The sequence below is a fragment of the Varroa jacobsoni genome, unplaced genomic scaffold (genome assembly GCF_002532875.2).
Source record: "Varroa jacobsoni isolate VJ856 unplaced genomic scaffold, vjacob_1.0 scaffold_1330, whole genome shotgun sequence".
Lineage (NCBI taxonomy): Eukaryota > Metazoa > Arthropoda > Arachnida > Mesostigmata > Varroidae > Varroa > Varroa jacobsoni.
Window position 1 is genome coordinate 9,985 of NW_019214232.1, and position 21,408 is coordinate 31,392.

Sequence of the window (21,408 nt, forward strand, 5' to 3'; positions counted from 1 at the left end):
CCACTTTTTTAGACTTCTACGGCGTTACGCACAATGTATATTGAAAAAACTATAAATAACAAATTGTTCAGGAACCAAATCAAAGCCGTAATTGAGCCGACCGCGGTTACCCTAAGCAAATAAACAACTTAATGGTAGTAAGTGTACCCATAGACTGCACTAATCTGACTTGTGTGAATACTGACGCTTATTGAAACTCTTCAGGTTCGTTTCTCTGAGATCTGTCAACTATTGTCATATGATAGCTTTAGTACGTTTCAACATCTTCCATGTGCTGGGTCCGACCTGATCTGAACACGATATAAATGAAGTATAGGCAGGCAGTAAGTTCGACCACGGTGCTACCTATAAACCTTTTAGTGGTTGAAGTCAAGGCCTCATTTCCAATGGCCAGATTGTTCTAGTGTATCGTAAAAAGCCATCGACCCTCAGCGTACACTCCGCGTACCTTACAACTGAAACTTTCCGCAAGCCACGAAATTCGGTTATGGATAAACAAATATATGGTTCGGTCCAGCTCGAAAATCTCATGTTCACGAGCGCTATCCTAAGACGATCTTATCACGGATTTAAATAAAAGAGTTAATTTATTAAGTAATTATGCTACGCTCGTCTCTTATGTATTTGTAAGTAATAATCAGATTATGCGTTATCCTGAGTATGTTTACTTTTGCTTTCCGAACAGAACTATTTTTTTCATTTAAGACGATTGTAAGATTATCCTTACAGTCAGACTAAGTAATTTTCCAAAAGAACCTAATCAAGAAACAATAAAGGCCAGTATATTACCATCATACTAAGTCACTGTCGGCTGTATTCATACGGATTCGTATAAGGATAAGTGGTAAGTTTTGCTGCTAAAAGAATCATTCAGGCAATTAAAGACGTCTGTGAATCAGTGATTGTATGTATGCTCTTATGTGTACATTCTTCCTCCTCAGAGAACAGTTGACCCAGACTTTAACGGTGCTTTCTGGTGAATACTTTGATTTTATTAGTAATTATAGTGTTATAATATTAAGCACGTATATTCCGTAGCCTTGTGACAATGCACGTCTCAAACGGGTGCCCGGTTTTGAGGGTTTTTCCACTTAAAAATCTCAGAAAGCTCAATAGTAATCGGCGATTTCGGGAAGCTGTATCCGAACAATATGTAAGATAATGGCGACAAGCAATAAGATGAACACGGTGAATGGCGGGAGGTGACCGTAATTATATTCCATTAACCAGTTTTCCTTGTATCTTCGACGTGCGCGCGCGGTCCCAGGTGCTAAATAGTTTACAAGAAAAAAAAACGCAGAGAGAAAGCTTTTTTTAGCACCGGATGTTCATTGAGGGAATGAAAAAAGACGCTTGTCGAATCCCTCAGCTTGTTAAGGTTTCTTCAAAAAACAAGGTCATCGAAATAGAATACGCTCTCTCACCAATAAAGTACCACTATGAAGCTTTGGTTATCCATTTACCAGGAATTTAAGAGGGCAACTCATGCTTTATTTGTACTACGAAAGGAGGCGTATTTGTCCGGTGTGAATAACACGTGAGTCGCGCTTGAACCGCAACGGGGATAGATAAAGACCAGGGCCGAGGGTTGTCAGACGTGTTTTTAATTGCCTCAAAAAAATTAACACATTTATGCCATCATAGGAATCTAAATCTTCAAAATCGACTTTGGTTCGTGCCCTAGTTCGTGCCCAAGAAAATGCACATAAATCGAGAATTTCTTAATTAACGGCCCCCTTTGCACGACCAAAACAATTTTACTTTCTCCTGTATGGGTTGCAAGGAGTATCAAAAGCCATAATTGCGTGAATTCCACGTTATAGGCTATTCCAGCCTCACCTCGACCCGGACCTCATTTGTATCATACGCCATTCTATGTAGTAAAAAAGTGCCCTGAATGCACGAACGTCAGGCGCCCATTGTCATTGCCCTGTGGAAAAAAATGTAGATCCAAAAGAAGGAAAACAATGGGGGGAAAACAATGGGGTAGAGTGGAGAAACCAATCATTATGATGTACCACTTGATCTTGATTTCTTGAATTGCTCAAATAAAGAGAATTGTTTTTTCCTGTCCTGCTCCGCGTTAATGTATCTATTGATGACCGCTTTTTCGACCGAATTAAGTGGGATCCCGCGCTGCAGTTTTTCAAGCAATGGTCGTAAATGCTTTTCTCGTTCACCTCCGTTCTGGCTGAGTTCCTGAAGTATCTGTAAACAAAGATTCTTCGTGTGATCACCGATAGGCCCTCCGGAGCTTTCCGAAAGCTTACGGGTTTTGGGTCTGCCTTCGAGGACTTGAGATGACGTTGTCGTACTCCTTGGGTCGGTAGATGTAGGATCCACAGGAACGTGAAAACTTCCTTGATGCCTCACTTCAGCTGCAATCAGTTAAAGCGAATAATTGTTTCAAGTTTCATCAAACACTACAACTGGATTTTCCTAAGCATCGGACGCAACTGGGCTGTTCCGGCGACTAGCATGAAAATAAAAAGACCCATGTATCGCAGACTGAGCCCAACCGGATAAGCAGCAGACGCTAGCACTTCATGAGCATGTCTCTCTTCTTATAATTAATGTAAACTGTATTTCTTCCCTATTAAAAATTAAACTCAATATAATAATTTTAATAATGCGCAACAGTTAATCTAATAAAAATAAGCAGGGCTGGTCAGCATGATATTGAACTTTGGACAAGGTAACTCGCCGTGATTTCTCGTACATTTACAATTTTACAGTACAAAAAAATTGGCCTCACAATTGAAATGTTGGTGTTCAACATCTTTTCTATAGAACGCACTGAATAATGTGAGCAATTGTGACAAAATCGAAGTAGTGCACTGTTATTGAAAATACCAGCTAGAGCTTAATATGTTGGGTACTCTGACCTTTAATTAAAAGCATTCGCTGAAGTGAAGCTATCGACGAACAACTCGAAAAAAATACGCTGTTACAGAAGTTACAGCGTAACTTAAGCATACTTGGAACTACGTTAAAAGGAAACGCCATCAGATATAATTGCTATATACACAATTATATAAAAAGTGGTATAATCCATATATTATTATTACTTTTTAACATAATCTAGTAACTATAGCAAACTACCAGTGCGCCTAATTTCGCGTTTGTAGGGAATTTAAATGAAAACTTCTCGCCGAGTCACATCTATATATATATATATATATATATATATATAGAGAGAGAGAGAGAGAATCACATACTGTACAACCCGTTTAGATTTGCACGATTCAGTAACTCCAAGGAGAGCGCCTCCTTATCTGATAGGTCCCAAGCAAATCGGTAAGCTTCCTTTTGACTATCAATAAAATAAGAAATGCTCTAGATTCAAATATTAAATAAAAATAATAAGAAAAATCACGTCAACCTGTATACTGTATATACGTTACATTGACTTGCCATGTACCGCGTTATAGTATCCTAACGCTAAACATGTATAATGTTAGATCTATCACATATAACAGAATACATCGTAGTGTTAGTCTAGGAAAGAATAAACATCCACGATGCTAAAACAATGTCAGTGGTACCCTACAGGATTCAATGCGCCATAATCTGATCATGTGGGCAGGAACACCTGACCGGCGGAAAGCCTACCATATTTATAGTAGTTCTTGTACATAGGCTATAAGCGTAATTTTAATACGTCGACAATCGTATACAAAGATTCGATTGCCCTATACATGGTGAACCCTGGGATTCGACTACGATCGTGAACTAGTTAATGGCCTTACCAGTCCTGTCTGTATACGTGGCATATTAACCCGCAACAGCAAATACTATATACCAAGAAATAAATATATACTTACAAAAAATAATCTGTACGACTCGGCTGCAATTTTTCCTACCTATTGTCCCTCTTCAAATACCCTTGAGGTTGTTGTTATATTAGCAATAAGACTAATTAGCTGCCGTTGTCGCTTTGTCGAGACTTCTATTCCAAACTTCTGCTCAATGGCTTTCGATGACAAACGAAGGATTCTCGATCCTAAAAAGGATATGACTTGCATGGTTTAGGGGGTATTAGCCCGAAGAGGGTAGCGAAGTGGCTGCTTAATGGTCAAGTTCTCTGTAACCATTGTATACTAAAGTCTACTCTGTCATAACAGTCTACCAGTAAGCATTATTTAAATAATCACGCATAATGCCGAATGTTTGGGCTGGTTTTAGCCCACGATGCACTAGCTCATGTTTAGTTATATAAATCTGCACAATTAAATTGGTGCAATTTTATAAATTTTTTTTATAGGATTTCGGGCGACCTCATTGCGCCAGTGTTTGGCATTCTGTCGAGGGGCAAACTGCAGAAATTTTCTCTAACCTCAATGATTAATTTAGGAAGTATAAACAATATAAAACATTGTACAAAGATCTAATGATTAAAAAGAAAGCTTACCTGGGGGTGAGGTTGCGGGCGGTGACTCTATCGACTGCTTAAGGCTGTCGCCGGGTCGGCTGAACCCCCTATCGTGACCAGGGAGAGTTACTGAAAATATATTTGATTTTTATTAGGACCCAGGTTGCCAATCCTCGGAAACAGCCTATTTTGTGCATAAAGCTAATAAGTATTAACAAAATAGTGGCTACTACACAATCATTAATAGTATTGTCTGGCAAAACTGCTCTGTCTAGACATGAAGCAAGGTAGACAACGACGGCTATACATTCCGTAAACACTTTCTTCGACCCACAATTTGGGTTGTTACATTTGGCGACAATTTTGAAGTAAAAGACTTCTATAAATGGTTGGATCTAGGTCGTACGACAACTCGGCCACTCATTGGCATATAATTTATGTTTCTTTAACCAGTGAACGGTCAGCAATGCAAGCGGCAATAAACGGTTGTCATCTGAATAGACAGATAAGGCACTGTTATATTGGTAAATGGCAAAAATGGTGTTTTACGATATCCACTGTCTACTTGAGCTATTGATCAAATGTTACTTTGTATTTTAGCCTATAAAGACAAACATTGTTTTCTTACATTGAGATCTCTCACACCCAACGTTCAACCAATTCAAATAAGAAATTCGTTTTTGTAGCATGGTATGAATATAGTATTATAGCATGGTATATATAGTAGAATTGTATTAAACAATATATTATAATGAATATCTATATATATAAACCAAATAACCTAAACAAATACCTGAGAGAGCTGTGTCGTTTGCGAGGCCTTTATTTATTTTTTTCCCTTTTCCGGTATTTGGTTCTACTGGTGATTTTCCTGCTCGTATTTGAACATAAATAAACAACAGTATTACAGCATATTCCGATTAACTAAAGCTAGTGCATACGGGTAACAACAGCCTTGGTCCGTCTGCTGGTACTATCAGCAAACGTTTGAACGGCTTCTTGTAAAACATGATCGCCGGTACGAATGGTGATATATTCGGTTGTAGCGAATAGTTTTGGTCAAAGTGGGTCACCAGATAACAACAATCCCTTTACTGATGCAGTGGTGACAGTATGCTTGCCTGCTAAACGTTTATGCTGGAGCCCCCCGTTTGAAGCAATGCCACTACTAGAAGTAAATATTTGTAGTTTGTAAGGGGGTGTGCGTATGCTCTACGTTTGTGTTATTTCGTTAAAGGAATAAATTTCAGGTATAGATACCTGATGGCCTGGATGGAAGTGGCTCGATTTGTTTTCCTAACTCTGGCGCCTGTCGCTTTTCCAGGGCTGAAATAAATCATACAGGCGATAGCTTTACGGAAAGATCGCTATCGAAAATTGTTACCTATAGTCGGACTATGATCATCTGCTTCTAAGTCAGAATAGTGCTTATTTTGAAGCTGACAGGCTGGGCTGACAAACGAAATCGCTGGCTGGAATACGATCGAGGGAGTGGAGAGCGAAATCTATATGAAATACTGCGTCTGCAAGCAATTCTGTGCTAGTGTTTGTGCTCGGATATGGAGAAATCTGTTAGAACAATGTGTTTATGTTACATACATTAATGAAGAACATCAAAGCAATCATATGAATTATTTATAAAGCCTTACGTTTTTCAGATGAAACACCGATTTTCAGGCCTTTATCTATCATAACGCTTTTGGGTTTCGGCCCTCGGACAGGGCTACCATCTTGAACTGCAAAGACCAAAATGTAATTATATTTTTCTCAAACTCCAATATCTTGCACTTCACGTTGTGGAGGGACATCCAAACGGTCGCTTATTTCAGGTCTGTCCTGATAACGAAACATTATAAATTTATAAAGCCTCGTTCGACGTTGAAAAATTGCTTATTTTATTATTGCATTTATTGTGGGTTTTCTTTAAAATTTCGCCAATAGTATTTCAATAGTTAATACGCCTGAAGAACAGTAGCATCATTAAGGCGATAAACGGGAAGCTTAGTGAAGCGTACGGAACCGATCTGAGCGCGACGCTTGAGATGTTCTACCACGTTAATAAAAGCTAAGAATATAAAACAATTTACCGTGGGTTTTTTGAAAGAAAACATTCATTTGAAAAAATTAGGTTTTTAATCTCAATTTTAAATGAACTTACTTCGTAATACCCGTAGTCTAGAGACCGTTATTAAAGTGAACGACAACGCATGCAAGATTCCCGGTACGGACTAAATAGGTTGTCAAAACCTATTTACCTATCCTACCGGGAACGTTCATGAAATAGGATTAGAGATGACCTAATTTTCGTTTCAGAATGTTTTCATAGGTACTCAGCCTAAATAAGCCGTAATGGCATTTCATTTCACGTCTATGCTATATATATATATATATATATATATATATCCGATAAACAAACTCTTGAAGAAATAACCAGGTACACAGTACATTCGTTGTCATAAACATATGCGAATTTTTCTATTTACCAGAAAGAACAATTTTCTACAAACGATCAACGCCATTCATCTATATCAAGATCTTACTATGTGTACCAGTTAAACTGGGTTCAGTTGGTTTTTTTGCAGTGTCGTTGATACGTGAGCCTTTGACAGAGCCCTGGGGCACTGGACCTGCACGTTTGCCTTTGGCAACCTCCGAGGCTTGTTTCTCTAGAAACACGAATAAATACATTTGATTATGTGTCACAATATAATTGTGAGAGGAATCCAAATGTGCAATTCTAAGAGGTGGTTGTATCATTATCTTACAGCATGTAATACCTTTTTTGAGCTTGATGGCCATTCTATCTGGAATGCCCTCGGAAAAGTTTGTATTACGCAACAAATCATACGCGAACTTTCAACCCAGTTTCCAAATGATAGCAAAAGCAAGCAATCCGGAACTAGGGACATTTGTCTGTGGTTCAGTCAGTATGCAAATACAGGAATATTTAACGATTGGTCACACCCAGTTCCAGCTCAGTTGCCTTTCCAATGGCTTTCTCTTGCTATTACTCTTAGCTAATTTATTACCTTTACCGGGATATGGGTCGCATCAGCATTTGTGTCATTTAGATGCTGAGATTTGGTGTTTCGCAATCTGTCCTTTTGCTTTTTTTTTATATGGGTGATGATGTGTGTGTGTTGTATTACGTGTGATGTGATAAAATCAAAATATTAATGATTTTATCACAAAAGGACAAATTCTGTTCATGAAAATGTTTGATAATGAAAATCGTGTTTATGATTAACACTGGGCCGTTTCTTCCGATAACACATGTTAACCATAAACACAAAAACAAAATAGATATATACAGAAATATATATACATATATATATATAACACAGAAGCGGCCCAAAGATAATTATGTCGCTTTCCGAATCCTAGAAAAAGTTATTATTTCGACAGCGACCATAGATACCTACCGTCGTGTCGGACGGCACGTGGGTACCTATGATATTGCCAAGGAACTATACATACATCACCAAACTAAGGAAGCCTGGCTACAAAAAAATGCTGGGGTGCTTTTTAATGCTGGTTTTTTTAATAAAAAAAAATGATGAAAATAAAATTAAACCTCATTTGATGCGGCTTTCCGTCTGCAGATGGAACAGACACGCAACGAAATCGACTTATTTGTATAGCGGTTGATCTCGCGCGATCAAACATTTGTTTTATCTTTTTTGGGACAATAATGTAAACATAAAAAAAATGAAAAAAAATGCTTTATGATCTGTGGAAAAGCCCAGACCGACGCGAAAAAAGCTGATGCCTGTGTTTGGCGTGATTGAAACTATACTGTCATCAACTATCAAGATTGGAGCGTGTTGTTGAAAAAAATGACCGAATCAATAAACAGTCTTTTCACGATGAGAATGCCAGAGCCCATTTTTGGCTATCTGGCAAAAAATTGTGAGGGTTTCGATAGAAAATTCTCGTACATCCGCTGTATGTCTCTCGGTAGATCTCGCCGGGTCATGTTTGAACCTATGCTGAATTCCCTGACTTCGCTAATTTAGTTTTTCTTTCACCCGAACACCACAGGTTATCGATCGAAAAAATGGAACCAATATACACATCTACCGGCTCCTTTATGTAGTATAGCCGCTTATTGCGTGGCTAATATTAGCTAAACTAAAGATTTCAATGCGGTTTTTTGTCCACTCAATGGAAATCCTTGCAATGTCCGGTTGATTATGCTGCAATGATAATACAAAGGTACAAAACGTTTCATGGTTCTGGGCCCAGTTCGTTAATCTTAGTTACCGAAGCATACTGACATAGTTTTTAATTAAATATTAATTAATAGCTAATCAAGTGAATGTAATTAGTGGCAAGAATACCAGGTTTTTTGAATTTTTTGCTCGATTTCGATTTCGCCGGCTTTGAAGTCGAGCCGAACGAACCTGACGAGTTAGAGCTCGACTGGAAAGGACCAGGAAGTTTAACTCGTGGCCGAGAACGATCGGTTGTCTTCTGCAAAAGTTGTTGAATCCTGCCTGTAGCAATATAACCTGCAATTTACAAACACGGGACCGATCACGTCATACAGATTCGTACATTTTAATCCTTGACAATGACTCGACTAGCGATTAAGGTGGACACGTACCGCGCTTTACGTTGCCTTCCTTGCTAGGCGATCTCGTCGGTTTTTTAGGAGGAACTGCTCGCCCAAGTTTGTCTGTAACAACAGCCAAATCTCACCAAGCATCAAGGAAAACAATGGATGTTAAGAACTACTTAACCAATAATAGTCTCACAATGAGTATACGTATTTGTATATACATCCATCTATCTATTACATATTGCATTGAGAAGGCGATTTTTATCGTTACCCTCAGCTGGTATGGGGTGGTTGATGCTCATTCTGGAGGGTCCGCGGGTGAGGCTTTGCTTGTTAGTTGAACTTTTCTCTGAATAGGTGGTTTTCCATAGGTACCTTACGTTACTTCGAAAAAACTGTAGAGTTTGTTTCGGCTGAATTTTAAGCTACGACCACAAAGTCGAAATTCCAGAGAAAAGTCGACTGGTTGATTCAAGAGTGTAAAGTGAGTTCTGATACGGTTTCTTGCTGCACAATGTCGACGTGGAAGTTGGAACTACTTTGGGAATTATTAAAAGAACCTCATCATGAACTACAGGGTGGTAGAATAAAGGCTACGAATAAAATGTTCAACCCTGACATACATCACGTTCGTTTCATTCGTAACATTACGCGTTATATATATGTATATATATTATATATATATATATATATATGGGGTAAGGGTACTGCGGCACCGAGTTCTCAGCTCCGAAATTTGGACGTACTAATTTTCGGGCAAAATGATGTTCGGTATCTAGCTTTTTGATGACTGCGAAATCTTGCCTCTGCGGACTTTTTGCATGTGCGCCAAACGTGCTCGGTTTATTTACCGTAATTAGGACCGTTCTTGGTACTTGTCATGCTCATACGACTGATCTGTGCGATAGGCAAGTTACTGGTACGTCAATTTTGAAAACTTGCTGAAAGAAATGTTCGGTTTGGCAAAGGTACAACGAAAAGCCTTACGCGCGAATGAATTGAAATGAAAAATTCTTGTTTTCCATTTCAATTGTAACAACAATTAGGGCAAAAAGACATCGACTCGTACATAGGAAATATTTATGATTGCTTCCTACTGAGAACGGAACGAGGTGATGCGATTTCTAGTTACGCCATTGGCCGTATAGCCTCTGTTTGTGGCACGTAATTACGTTTTTTTGAATAATTTTTTTGAAAATTCAAGGCAACGACCATACCATCTCCTAGTCACACCACGGAATAAGGCAAGCGCAGTAGTAATCGTTTGCAAAAATAGCCACGGATGAGGTTAAGGCAAAGTCATTGCATACAAAGCCGTTATTTAGTACTTACCTTCAAGCTTGTGTTTCCCCCGGCTGTCCTTCAAGTCTAAAAAAAATTATGATTAATTGTGTAAGAAGACAAATTGTTGTATTGGGTTGCGCAGTAGATAATAGTTAACAATCTATAGATTCATTCGAAAACGTACATTTTCATAGTAAGGTACGCTAGCCGTTTTGGGAACTCGTGACGAGTTCCCAGAACAGCTAGACTCTTACGGTCAATGTATGACTAAACGCAATTGCCCGTAGAACCCCAGTAGTAACGACTAGCTCGATCGACAGCCCTTTCATGGACGTAAAGGATGAAAAAGATTAGTAAACAAACCTGACGATGACTTTCCAGCTCTTTTTGAAATGGTACCGACTTTTTGCATAAGCTTTCGATTGTCCCGGGTCTCCTCTGAATGCCGCAGACGCAAAGGTAACGTTAGCTAGAGTAGCTGCACTGACCATTATTTCTTTTGTGATTTCAATAACAACAATTCGCTAAGAGCGCTAAGCTGTTTCCTCGAATTGTAAAGTAGCTAGCTTGACTTGAATTGTTTGAAATTAGAGAGAAAATGTCTAGAACAAATGGGTTAATTACGTTGAAGGTATCTTGCCAATGTTAGGAGTATAGTATCCACTGACTGTGCACACGAATCAATAACTGGTTTTGCTCTCGAAAAGCAGCGAACGATAAACTCACCACACAACGCTGAAAAAATTCTGGGAATTAACATTGGTTAATATTTCGTCATAGTTTTTGCTGGTAAACGCCCAATGGCTAAAAAATGACTCAACTCAATGAATACAAAATTTCAAACGGACTGTCCCAAATGGTCCGGTTAAAACAGCTACACCCACTTCCGCGTAACTATTCTTATTGACCGTAGTAGCCAAACGTGGGTCTATGGACAATCTTTTACTTGGAATGATGGATAAAGCAAGCATCAACTAGAAACAAGTAAGTTTGACTCTGAAATTGGTGTCAGAAAGTGGATTGGTATACTGTACTTATCTAATGAACACATTAATATTTCGTTTGCCCTACTTATGATTCCACCCGTAATTGAAGTCAAACGCGTATCAATACCAGAGCCTGAACTGCTTGAGTCACTTGAAGCGCCCGAGCGCGACTTCAATTGTGAGTCTCCCAGATGGACTTTACCGAACTGATCTGAAAACGTAATCGACTGTGCTAATGAGCTGAAAAAATCAAATCTGCAGTATAAAAGCTACATTGTAATTAGTTCATCATATATATTCATACAACACGAAAACTTCACACGACGCTCTTCACAGAGTACTGAACTTAATAGCATACACCAATATTCCTATGAACAAGCCAACCAGGTGAATACCCATCGGTTTTCTTTATGGTTGACTTATATCAAAAGGGACTGGCGATTCCGACACCTACCATCAGGCTTTTTACGGCCGCGGACTCCCGACAAAGCTGTGGTCTTTTGGACCGCGCCACCTTCCTGCTTAGGCTGCGAGGAAGAAGGTACGCCCTGAGGTGCAGCAGGCTTTTCTGATTCTGCAGATTGGCCTAAAAGAAAAAACCGTGACAATATGTAGCCTAGTTCTAAAAAGCATACTAACCGCCGCCGATTCCAGTAACAACGACAAGCAAAGCGTGAAGGCCATCGACAACCCAGTTCAAACTTCCTTCATTTCTTTTCATTCCACTATTAACCCAGTTCAAACTTTCTTCACCTCTTTTCACTCCACTAAGTAATATTTTTGCCACGTATCGAGTGTATAATTGCGATATAGGCTTTTGCCATAGTGACAGAAAGTGAAGATGCAAAAAAAATGTAGTCACTGCTTGATCTGCACGAGTGTAGGAAATGCGGACAGAAATGGATTTGGAACGATGTCCCTGACACTGATTAGCCCGAATAAAGGACTTGAATAGGCCCAACTACCGTTTGCATTTTAAATTACAGTTTAGCAGACCTGCAGACCGTTTCCACCAAACAATAGCTATCTATAACAAGAGAAGAGGAACGCAAGCTTCGATCAGGGTCAGCGGAAACTTCGTTAGGCAAAAAAAATTCCTAGTAAACGACAAAAGTAGCTTAAAATGCATTATCCTTCAGCTGCTGTTTTATTTTGTTTGATTTCGGAGCAAATTGTAGATACTTCTTACCCAACATCAAGCCTATTTCGGTGCATTCTTACTTATTAGGTTGGCATCTAATACCGTGTTCATGTTAGCGGAGGAACTATATTTATAGGTAGCATACGAGTTTATGCTTATGGAACTTTGTTTCTTGAGTTTTTCGAATATTTTCCGCCTCAATATCACAATGAGGAGCACGTCAGTTTCACAGGTCGAACATCTCTTTCGCTGCGAAACTTCGTTAATAATACCTAGGTTGACAAATACGACGATTTACAATTTCGTATTGGAAAACTAGGAAAAAGCCTAAGTACTTAAGGTTGTACGGTCGATTTTCTTTGCGGCTGTAATCAAAATGCTTCCGCTAGCAGTATTTCCGCCGCAGCTTATTTTAAGTGTAATTTTAGGGACCAGATAGTATTTGTATAAACAAATACGTGCGGCACTTCACGTTCGTGCATTGATTGCTCTCGCTTGCCGCGTTGATAAAGGAGAGGCCAACCAACAGGTCGGATTGTGTCCAAGCCATTGCTTTGACCTTCCTGTTTCGCGATTCCTAATTCAATGGTAGAGAGAAATCAAACGTACGAGGAGACGTTATTAAAACTTAAATCCTTAGTCTGCACAGAAAAACCGTTCTAGTTGTTGGCGGAGTCCTTAGCAAATCCTTTTTGAACCCCGACACTTCACACACACGCCCATTACGTTCTTTTGAAAAATTTCTGATACCGCAAAGCTTCGCTAAAACGTATACACTTTTCTCAAAGCATATCTTAATTGAGCCCAAACGATCTCGCTGATTTCCGCCATAAACAGTCATTAGTATTTCAATTAGATTAAACCGTTATCGCCTTAGCTAAGATGTCACATGTTATTATTAACATGTATTAATATATATATATATATATATAATATAAACGTACATTTAGTCTGATGCCTCTTTCGGCCATACCCCGCCCTCCTCAACTACTGACTGAATCGTCTGCCTACAGTTAGCCTCCCCCCAAACAAGGCCATCCACGCTTGCTTGCCGCAATAGCGACGTACGGAAAAAAAACTATCAATGTTTTCTAGCATGTCGTTTCCAAGCAAATCGAACCCATCGAATGGTTACACACCGCTTTGTGAAATTCCGGCTCCTTTCGGTTGACCTACTTTACCCCGTTGGCGACCAGTTCGAGGCGGTGATAGACTGTCTTCTTTTAGATTGTACGAAGGGTGATGTACTAACGGTGACATAGTATGGGAACGCGGTGGCTTCGTGGTATACTTGTGATAAGTGGGAGGTCTTCCAAGTTTCCGGTTATGCCGTTTTGGTTTTGTGGTTTCTACTCTTCCGACATCAATATACTGGATCGGGGTACGATGATTGTCGACCTTGAACATCTTTTCATTTTTTCTCTTCCTTTGCCTCGATTTCTCGTCTCCATCTTCTCTGCTGGATAGGAAGGATTTACGATAATTACGATCGCGGTCTGACCTTAGCATTTTACATACGTCGGACGTGCTTGTGGGTTCTAAGGTTTCCGAGCTTGTAGATAAAGCAAATCTGTGTAACTTAGTCGGTTTACCGTTTTCATCAGATCTTGCGGTTTTCTCCTCGCCAGTTAAATCCAGCTTTTCGTTCTCACGTTTACCTATCTCTTTCACTTTTCCTCCATCGTCATGCCTTCCTATCGGCTTATGGACCCGACCTTTTTTTGCATCTTGGTTTGTGATGCTCGAGCTAATATACAGTCGCGACTTTTCGGAACTGGATGGCAACTCTGCTTCATCTGAACTGCCAAGCTTTGCGATTTTGATGGTTTTATGTGGTTTATTTTTGAGAGGGTTGTCGGCCGAAAGATTAGCTGTCTCCTGGTGTGTCTTACTGGGTCGGCTACCCTTTTGCTTATCTAAAGTATCAACCGTATTCGGTGATTCTGACATATCAAAGCTGCTGCTAGGCGTTTCTGATCTGTCTTTTATTTTGGGTCGACCCGACGTATTCTTGGCCATTTTACCGATGGGTGTCTTGGACGTACCTAAATAATTTTTCAAGCTACCAAAAGAGCCAGACTTTTCACCAAGTTTACCGGTTTGGCCTAGTTTCTTCGGTTTAGTAGTTTGGGTTGACTTTTCGGACGTATCCGAGCATTTAGAGCTTTCCAGCTCATCCAAGGTACTAAGTTTATTCTTCGGTTGTTTGTCGACTCGATCTGGTTTATCTTTATTTGCTTTTTCAGCTCCGTCTGATGTCTTCGACTGCGACTTATTTGAGCTAGTAGAAACACTTGCTCTGTCTGAATGATTAGACGTTTCTTTACCCGCGTTACCGCTACGATTTGGTTTGCCTTTACCCTGTTTACATGCCTTACCTGCGTTGTCGGGCTTATCTTTACCTTGCTTTCTAGCGCTGTCCAGTTTTTGTTTGTTCGGTCTATAAGTTTGCTGTGGCTCTTTTAATTTGTCTATCTCCCACGTCTCTGGCGTCTTTAAACTGCTCGATCTTTTTAGGCTACTGGATATGAATGACGGCTCAGGAGCTTTGACCCTTCGACCAGTCGCGGTAGACTTGTCGGCCTCTTTCGGCTGTCCGGCCGTGCGGCCCGCAAGCTCCTGCTTCCTCGGCCCTGTATGAGTATTCAGTCTTGCATCTGCTACAACCGACACCTTGCCGCTTGAAACGCGTTCATCGACTACCTCATTTGGTAACACCAAAATGGTACCAAATGTAATTTATTCGTCAACAAGGCTTAACACCTGGTTATCTGATGTATAGCATAATTTTCTTATTAATAAAAGTTTAGTGACGATAATCAGGTCGAGGAGGGAGAAGGGACGGGAGAACACATAACAAAGAAAATTACTCATTAACATTAACACTCTTTAAAAAAAAAAACTATTTAATTCAGCATCCCCTTCGCCACCATAGGGCCGAAGTAGATAACCCGTTCATGTCCACCGGCTTCAACAAAATACTGATACGCTACGCACGCTAACTTGGCTCTCGACAGCCTGAGTTCAGACAGCTAACAATTTTCTATATCATAGATATCGAAGATACAATAGTTGATCGCTTGTATCAGTTTCGATTTAGAAGGAGAAATAGAATTCGATTCGTATTCAGTGAATTTTTATTTAGTCGGGCGAGCAAATTTTTACTCTTACGTACTACCCCTTCATATCGGCTGGTGCTCCATATGAGCAAAGGAAGCCATGCCAGACGTAATTAAGATTGTCACCTCTTACTTTACTGCCTTAGGTTAGAAAATACGTGTATTTTAAGCCCATTTCGTCGCCGCAAGACGTCCACTGATTACTCCGACAAGTCTATCTTTAGTCGCTTAAAAAAATTAGAGGCAAGCGGTGTTTGTCTCCCGTCCACCCTTACCCACTCTTCCCAGCCATTACATGTAAGAATCTGTACATAGGTTTTTCTTATAATAATAATAATAGTAATTCGCGCTGTATTTACAGTAAAAATATGGGCGTCAAACGATCGTCTCGTTGTGATGATTCAGGGTACATCGAACCGGGCATAAGCCCGCAGAAAGTAAGAAAACGACAAAAATAACTAAATATATAAACGAATAAATGTATTTGCAATAAATGAGTGTAAAGAACGCGTTACTGTAACCAATGTATTAATCAACTCAATATATGGGAATACCACGAAGATTTCCGTATTGGGCATATCCGATTGGTGAATTTTTTTGCCACGTTCCAAAGTCGTTCGACAGAACGGAGAAATCGAAGAAAACGTACTGGGATAATTTGCTAGCGTTTCGAGTTAATCTCGTAATACCGACAGCTCCTACGTCGTGAAGATGTAGGAATGGCCGGCCATATCAAAAAGCACAGCGCTTTGGAACACTGCTCAATTGCTAGATACGAATACTATAAACAACGGAAGGGCGTATTTATGACCAAAAGAGGCTTGCTACAGGATTAAAACGCACTGACGCAGATCTGGAAGAGCGCCTTTCGTTGTAGAAAATGTTTGATTTTCACATAATTTATAAGTACACCGGAGTCTACATTATCCCAAAGAAAATCTACGTTAATAGCAGCGGGACCAATAACATCGAAGGCAAAGTCCATACTTTCTGCATTCGTTCTTAAGCATATACTAGCATTTTGGTTGCCTTATGTAAATACATAAGGCAGCAGAGAAGTGAATAGAAACATATCTCTCACCGACTTTCCCGGGACGATCCTTATCCTTTGCAACTTTACCTTCTTTTGTTCCCTTTAGACCACCCAAAGTGTCAGGCTTAATATCCTTAATTTCCCTTGGAATACCCTTAATATCTTGTTTACCGTAGAAACGGGTTTTGTAAGTCTTCGGAGCGCCTCCGGAAGAAGGCTCTTTCAAGCTTGCCGATTCCGTACTGGAACCTTGACTTTCACCTGGTCGGGCTGCTCTTACTGCAATACCGGCAACGTGTTATATATTTGAAAATTCTATAATCATTTAGGTAATAACCGTACTAATTGGCGTCAACTGGATGTGTGGAAGATGTCCAAGCAGGATATGCAAGATATTTATGAACAATCGTCCGTATATATTACTAGATACAGATGGACCTTGCGATTTGGAAACTACAAGCAAAAGTGTCGAACTTGCAACCAGTTATCCAAGTACATGAAACTATTTCAATAACAGGTACAAATTACGTCGAGACCGATAAAAACATCCATTTGTTTGCCTTCGAGGAAGCTCATATTTTCTGAATCGCCACAAAATGTCCACAGTTAAAAAAAAAATAAGGCGCACTCATGGTGTATGTCTCTCGTCCACTTCTTTGCCGCCGCCATGTTCCAATATCTGTACCATTTTCGACCTACAAATTTCGCTAACAATAAACTAAAATATGGTCATCAACGGAAACGTCTGTAGCACCATGATGATGGTACAAATTCGATCGGCCATAATAAGCCCACGCAGACTGAGAAACCATAACTAGTTCTTTTGAAAATAGTCAACTTTAGATGCTACGAATATATACATAACGTCGACAGAGAAGAAATATTGCGTTATCGTGATCGGAGAATAATCTGAACCAAAAAATAATTTCGTACTTGCGGTTATTCGATTATGTTTCCAACTTTTTTTGCTTAAAAAACTTATTTGTGAAAAAAATTTAAATCATACGTATAAAAACGATTCTACTGTGTAGTTTTGTGTGTGACGTGAGAAAGCGATTATGTGATCCGACAATAATAACCCTATCCTGTATATTTAAACAATTGCCGCTAGTAAGCTGTTGAGTTGTTAGACAACTTACTAGCGGCACTTGAGGCTCCCCTCTTCCTAGTGATAATCTCTTCCTGCTAGTACAACAGTCGTTTTCGATAGTTTGTTTTTACTTAATGGTATCTATGTAAGCCAATAACTTGAAATATAGCATCAATAACTTGTCCTTATTAGAAATCTATCCGAGATCGACATATGTTTTTTAAGAAACAGCACGGCAGCCATATTGGCAGCGATTAATCTTTCCCTTATTTTTTCATTACTCATTTTCCCGGTTGATAGCTTTTTTCGAACTGAGATTTGTACCAATATGGCTGCACTCTTGCTGATAGAAACGCACTAGAAAATGCGTGTACACCATCTACATAATGCCGTGCCTGTTCTAGATACCTTCCTGGCGTTCTCATTCAGTAACCTCTACTGATTTGCGAGGTTGGCAGCTGCGTCGTCAGCTTTTGCTGACGAATCAGGAATAACCTCGGCAAATCTAAAGCATAGCGCTTTGAAAATCTTACTCGACTTGTTGTCGTCTGTTGCTAGACACGAAAAATAGAAACAAGGAAAAAGCGGACTCGTGGATGAAGATATCTCCCGCGGAAATAAAAGGCATTGACTCAGCGCCGCTTTCGGTTGTAAAGGACGTTCTACATAATCACATGAAATTTCTAATTCCTTGTAGGTAGCGCCTATACATTATTCCATCATAGCCGAATTTAAGGTTACAGTTCTACAAGAAAATCTACGTTAATAGAAACGGAAACAACAATTTCGAGTCACTTTCTGCATTCGTCCTTAGTCGTATACCGTCATCTGATTACTTTATGTACGTATATCAAGCAGCAGGCGCAGGTGACTAAGAACGTATCTCTCATCGAGGTTCCTAAGGCGATCCCTATCCTTGGCAACTTCAGGTTAACTTTCTTTTTGTGTCTTTGGACCACCCTGAGCGTCGGGCTTAACCTCTTTAATTTCCCTCGAAATATTTGCATCCCTTTTAACGTAGAAACCGGTGGCTCTATAAGGTTTTGGAACGCCCCCGGAAGAGCTCTCTACCGTGCTTCCGGAACTTGACGATTCTGCGCTGGAGCTTCGACTTCCACCTGGTCGAGCTGTTTGTACTGTAATACCGGCAACGTGTTACATATTCGAAGTCGTTTAAGTTATAATGCTATTAACTGGCGTCGCTCAAATTTATAGACCCTGTGGAAGATGTCCAAGTAATGAGCATATATTTGAATACTCCAAGAGCAATTGTCATATACTATAAGATACATATGGACCTTGCGGTTTGTAGATTGCAAGAGGTACTCGCTACACATGCGACCAAGAGTTCGAGTCGGAAGCAACACTTTTTGGTCAAGCATTTATAACGTTAGCTCCTTCTGTCACTTTCTTGCGCCATTACGAGTAAAATATATATATATATATATATATATATATATATATATAATTTAGGAAACGGCGCCCATATTGGGACTTTTGCTTTCGTTCTAAATATTGTATTTAATCAATAATATAAAGGTTTTTGCACGTGCTAGAAATGTCACTCCTGACGGTCGTGTTTATTTATACAACCACTATCCACGATTACAGACTTATGCATGTCTGCAAACTATTTCTTGCATCAAACGATACTGGCAGATGCACCCTTGTTGACGTGTCGCTAAATTACGCTATATACCGCATAATTCTGATGAAATTATATACACTGACAGCCCCGTCAGAAATTCCAAAAAAATCAAAGCTAAAAATGGCTGAAAATTGTAAACTGGGACGTAAATGCGCAACGGCTGAAAAAGGTAGTTAGGTCTTCAGGCACACTGTTGTTCGCCATAGTGATTTTACTGTTTTGCTGTGGAAGAAATTGGCTTTTGTTTGCTGCCAAAAGTAGCGAATACCTGTATAACCGGTATATTTAGGTGCCGTACTATATATACGGAGGAAGTAATTAAAATATGATGTATGTGCCGAATGAGTAAGCTCGGAGGCTGAAAATATATTTGAATTAGATCGTTTACTCAAGCTCTTGCGTGCAACAGTCACATTTCGCACAGTCTGCACACTTCCACCGTTCTCACGTTGTTTTGCTGTCTCCCAAGTGATGTCTTTGAACGAATACGGAACTTGACAGTAGCGGTCTACGACTGCCTTACCGGTGAGTTCTTATATGTTAGTTGTTATTGATTTAGGCGTATGTTTTCTCGTGGATGGTATCGTCGCTATTGCGATCGACACATCCTTCGCGTCATCGAGTATCTACAAACCTTAACAAAAATGGACTAGACACTGGTTATATATAGTATATAAAACCAGTATCCGTGTAAACGTTCCATACTCACTTTGGAGTTAGTAGACGCGTAGGCTTTCCATTTATCGTCGGACTATTAATAGTGCGGTTAAGAACAAAACCAGCCCAATCATTTACTCACTACTTTCTTGAGAACGATCCTTTGCTAATTCGGGTATTTCCTGCTTTTTTTGTACGGAAGTCTCCATCATTGACCCAGATACGGTGTCCACACTTGAAGTTGAGCTTGCCGAAGATCCCGTGGTCGAAGAAGGAGATACAGGAGCATCAACTGATTCTGGCAGAGGGCCTGAAATTGTATTCGCTGGAGTATTTTGTGGTCTGTGCGGCGTACTAACGGTTACCGATTCGTACGTTTTAGTTTTGCTGTTTCAAATTTAAAAAAATTGCATTACATTCTCTCACAGAAGGAAGTAATTAGATTTAGATGACGAACACGTGCAGGCCACAAATCTGTGGACATACAGTCCTCACTAGACGGCTTTCGTAAGCGTGTTTTACGAATCTCGAGCCAAAAACTAAGGAGTTTCTCACCTAAGGTCAGCCGATAGCAAAGCCTGCGTTGTAAATGTCGATGTTATTACTACACCGATCGATCGTAAATACGGCCAAGTTCTTTTGCATCATAGGCAATGATAGTACACATACGTAAACCTCGTGTGCTACCAATAAGAATCATTCTTATTTCCTCATTTTGTTTTAACATTTACATAAAGCCGATCTAAAAAACAAATATTGAATGTCAAGTAACAACAAAGCATGCCAAAATAAAGTTTCAAGCATGTAAAATTTCACTTAACGGAGGGCGCTTGCGTACTCCCAAAAGCAATTTCTCATACACACAAGACTAACATTTTCCACTTTTAAATGACCTACTAAAGGAAAACGACCGCGACGTGATCCACAGAGAGACATCTTTGCCATCTAAGACTTGGCTTGTAAAGTAAACACGCCTCCTTAAGTGAAAAAATAGCACGTGTCCACAACGTCGGAGATAACAGCCAAATTTACGCAGGTACAAGGCCAAGCATGCATACCTCATGAATTCTGCTACAATAGTGCGCAAAGACACAATGAAACATCGCGAAAAATTGGTCAAGTAATATGTTTGGAACAAAATTTCATACGGATACAATAGAGGATCTTATGCTAACTTTGAAGAGTATTTAGTTAAAAATGGCTAACAACTCAGAATTATATTTAGAGCTAACTTACTTGAATTTAGCTTGCTTTTTATCTAATATGGACTAGTTCCGCCGGCTGTGTTGCCACTGTAATGTTTTCATTTGACAAGCTTAACGATATGTAATGGTATGTAACCCTACATAAATGTAAAGTCATGGAAAAAAAGTTTAAAGTTTACAGTATACAGGAACAACAAAATTGTAACCTTTTGTGAACAGTTACCTGCATCTTTGGCTTCTGGAGAAGTTCTGCGTTCTTTGCGTTCTCTAGGAATTTTAACCTCTTCCTTTGGAACTCTAACCTCTTCCGTT

The 21,408-nt window shown here is 39.6% G+C and overlaps 1 protein-coding gene across 3 annotated transcripts in view; it reads right to left on the reverse strand.

The window, feature by feature from the left end:
- Positions 1–959: 959 nt before the first annotated feature.
- LOC111268915 (uncharacterized) overlaps positions 960–21,408 on the reverse strand; it is a 24,545-nt gene continuing 4,096 nt past the window's right edge. The window contains exons 4-20 of one of the 3 annotated variants that reach the window (XM_086971871.1): positions 20,034–20,201; positions 16,545–16,775; positions 13,484–15,043; positions 11,658–11,789; positions 11,289–11,414; positions 10,842–10,952; positions 10,581–10,655; positions 10,266–10,301; positions 8,979–9,050; positions 8,713–8,883; positions 6,913–7,038; positions 6,022–6,108; positions 5,633–5,698; positions 5,166–5,243; positions 4,412–4,501; positions 2,019–2,378; positions 960–1,270 (exon numbers count right to left, since the gene is read on the reverse strand). In XM_086971871.1, coding sequence (XP_086827997.1) covers positions 1,110–1,270; positions 2,019–2,378; positions 4,412–4,501; positions 5,166–5,243; positions 5,633–5,698; positions 6,022–6,108; positions 6,913–7,038; positions 8,713–8,883; positions 8,979–9,050; positions 10,266–10,301; positions 10,581–10,655; positions 10,842–10,952; positions 11,289–11,414; positions 11,658–11,789; positions 13,484–15,043; positions 16,545–16,775; positions 20,034–20,201 — 3,650 coding nt within the window. In that variant the 3' untranslated portion in view covers positions 960–1,109. Of the gene's footprint in view, positions 1,271–2,018; positions 2,379–4,411; positions 4,502–5,165; positions 5,244–5,632; positions 5,699–6,021; positions 6,109–6,912; positions 7,039–8,712; positions 8,884–8,978; positions 9,069–10,265; positions 10,302–10,580; positions 10,656–10,841; positions 10,953–11,288; positions 11,415–11,657; positions 11,790–13,483; positions 15,044–16,544; positions 16,776–20,033; positions 20,202–21,408 lie in introns of all 3 variants that reach the window. The other 2 variants (XM_086971872.1, XM_022848154.2) reach the window with 2 other exon arrangements.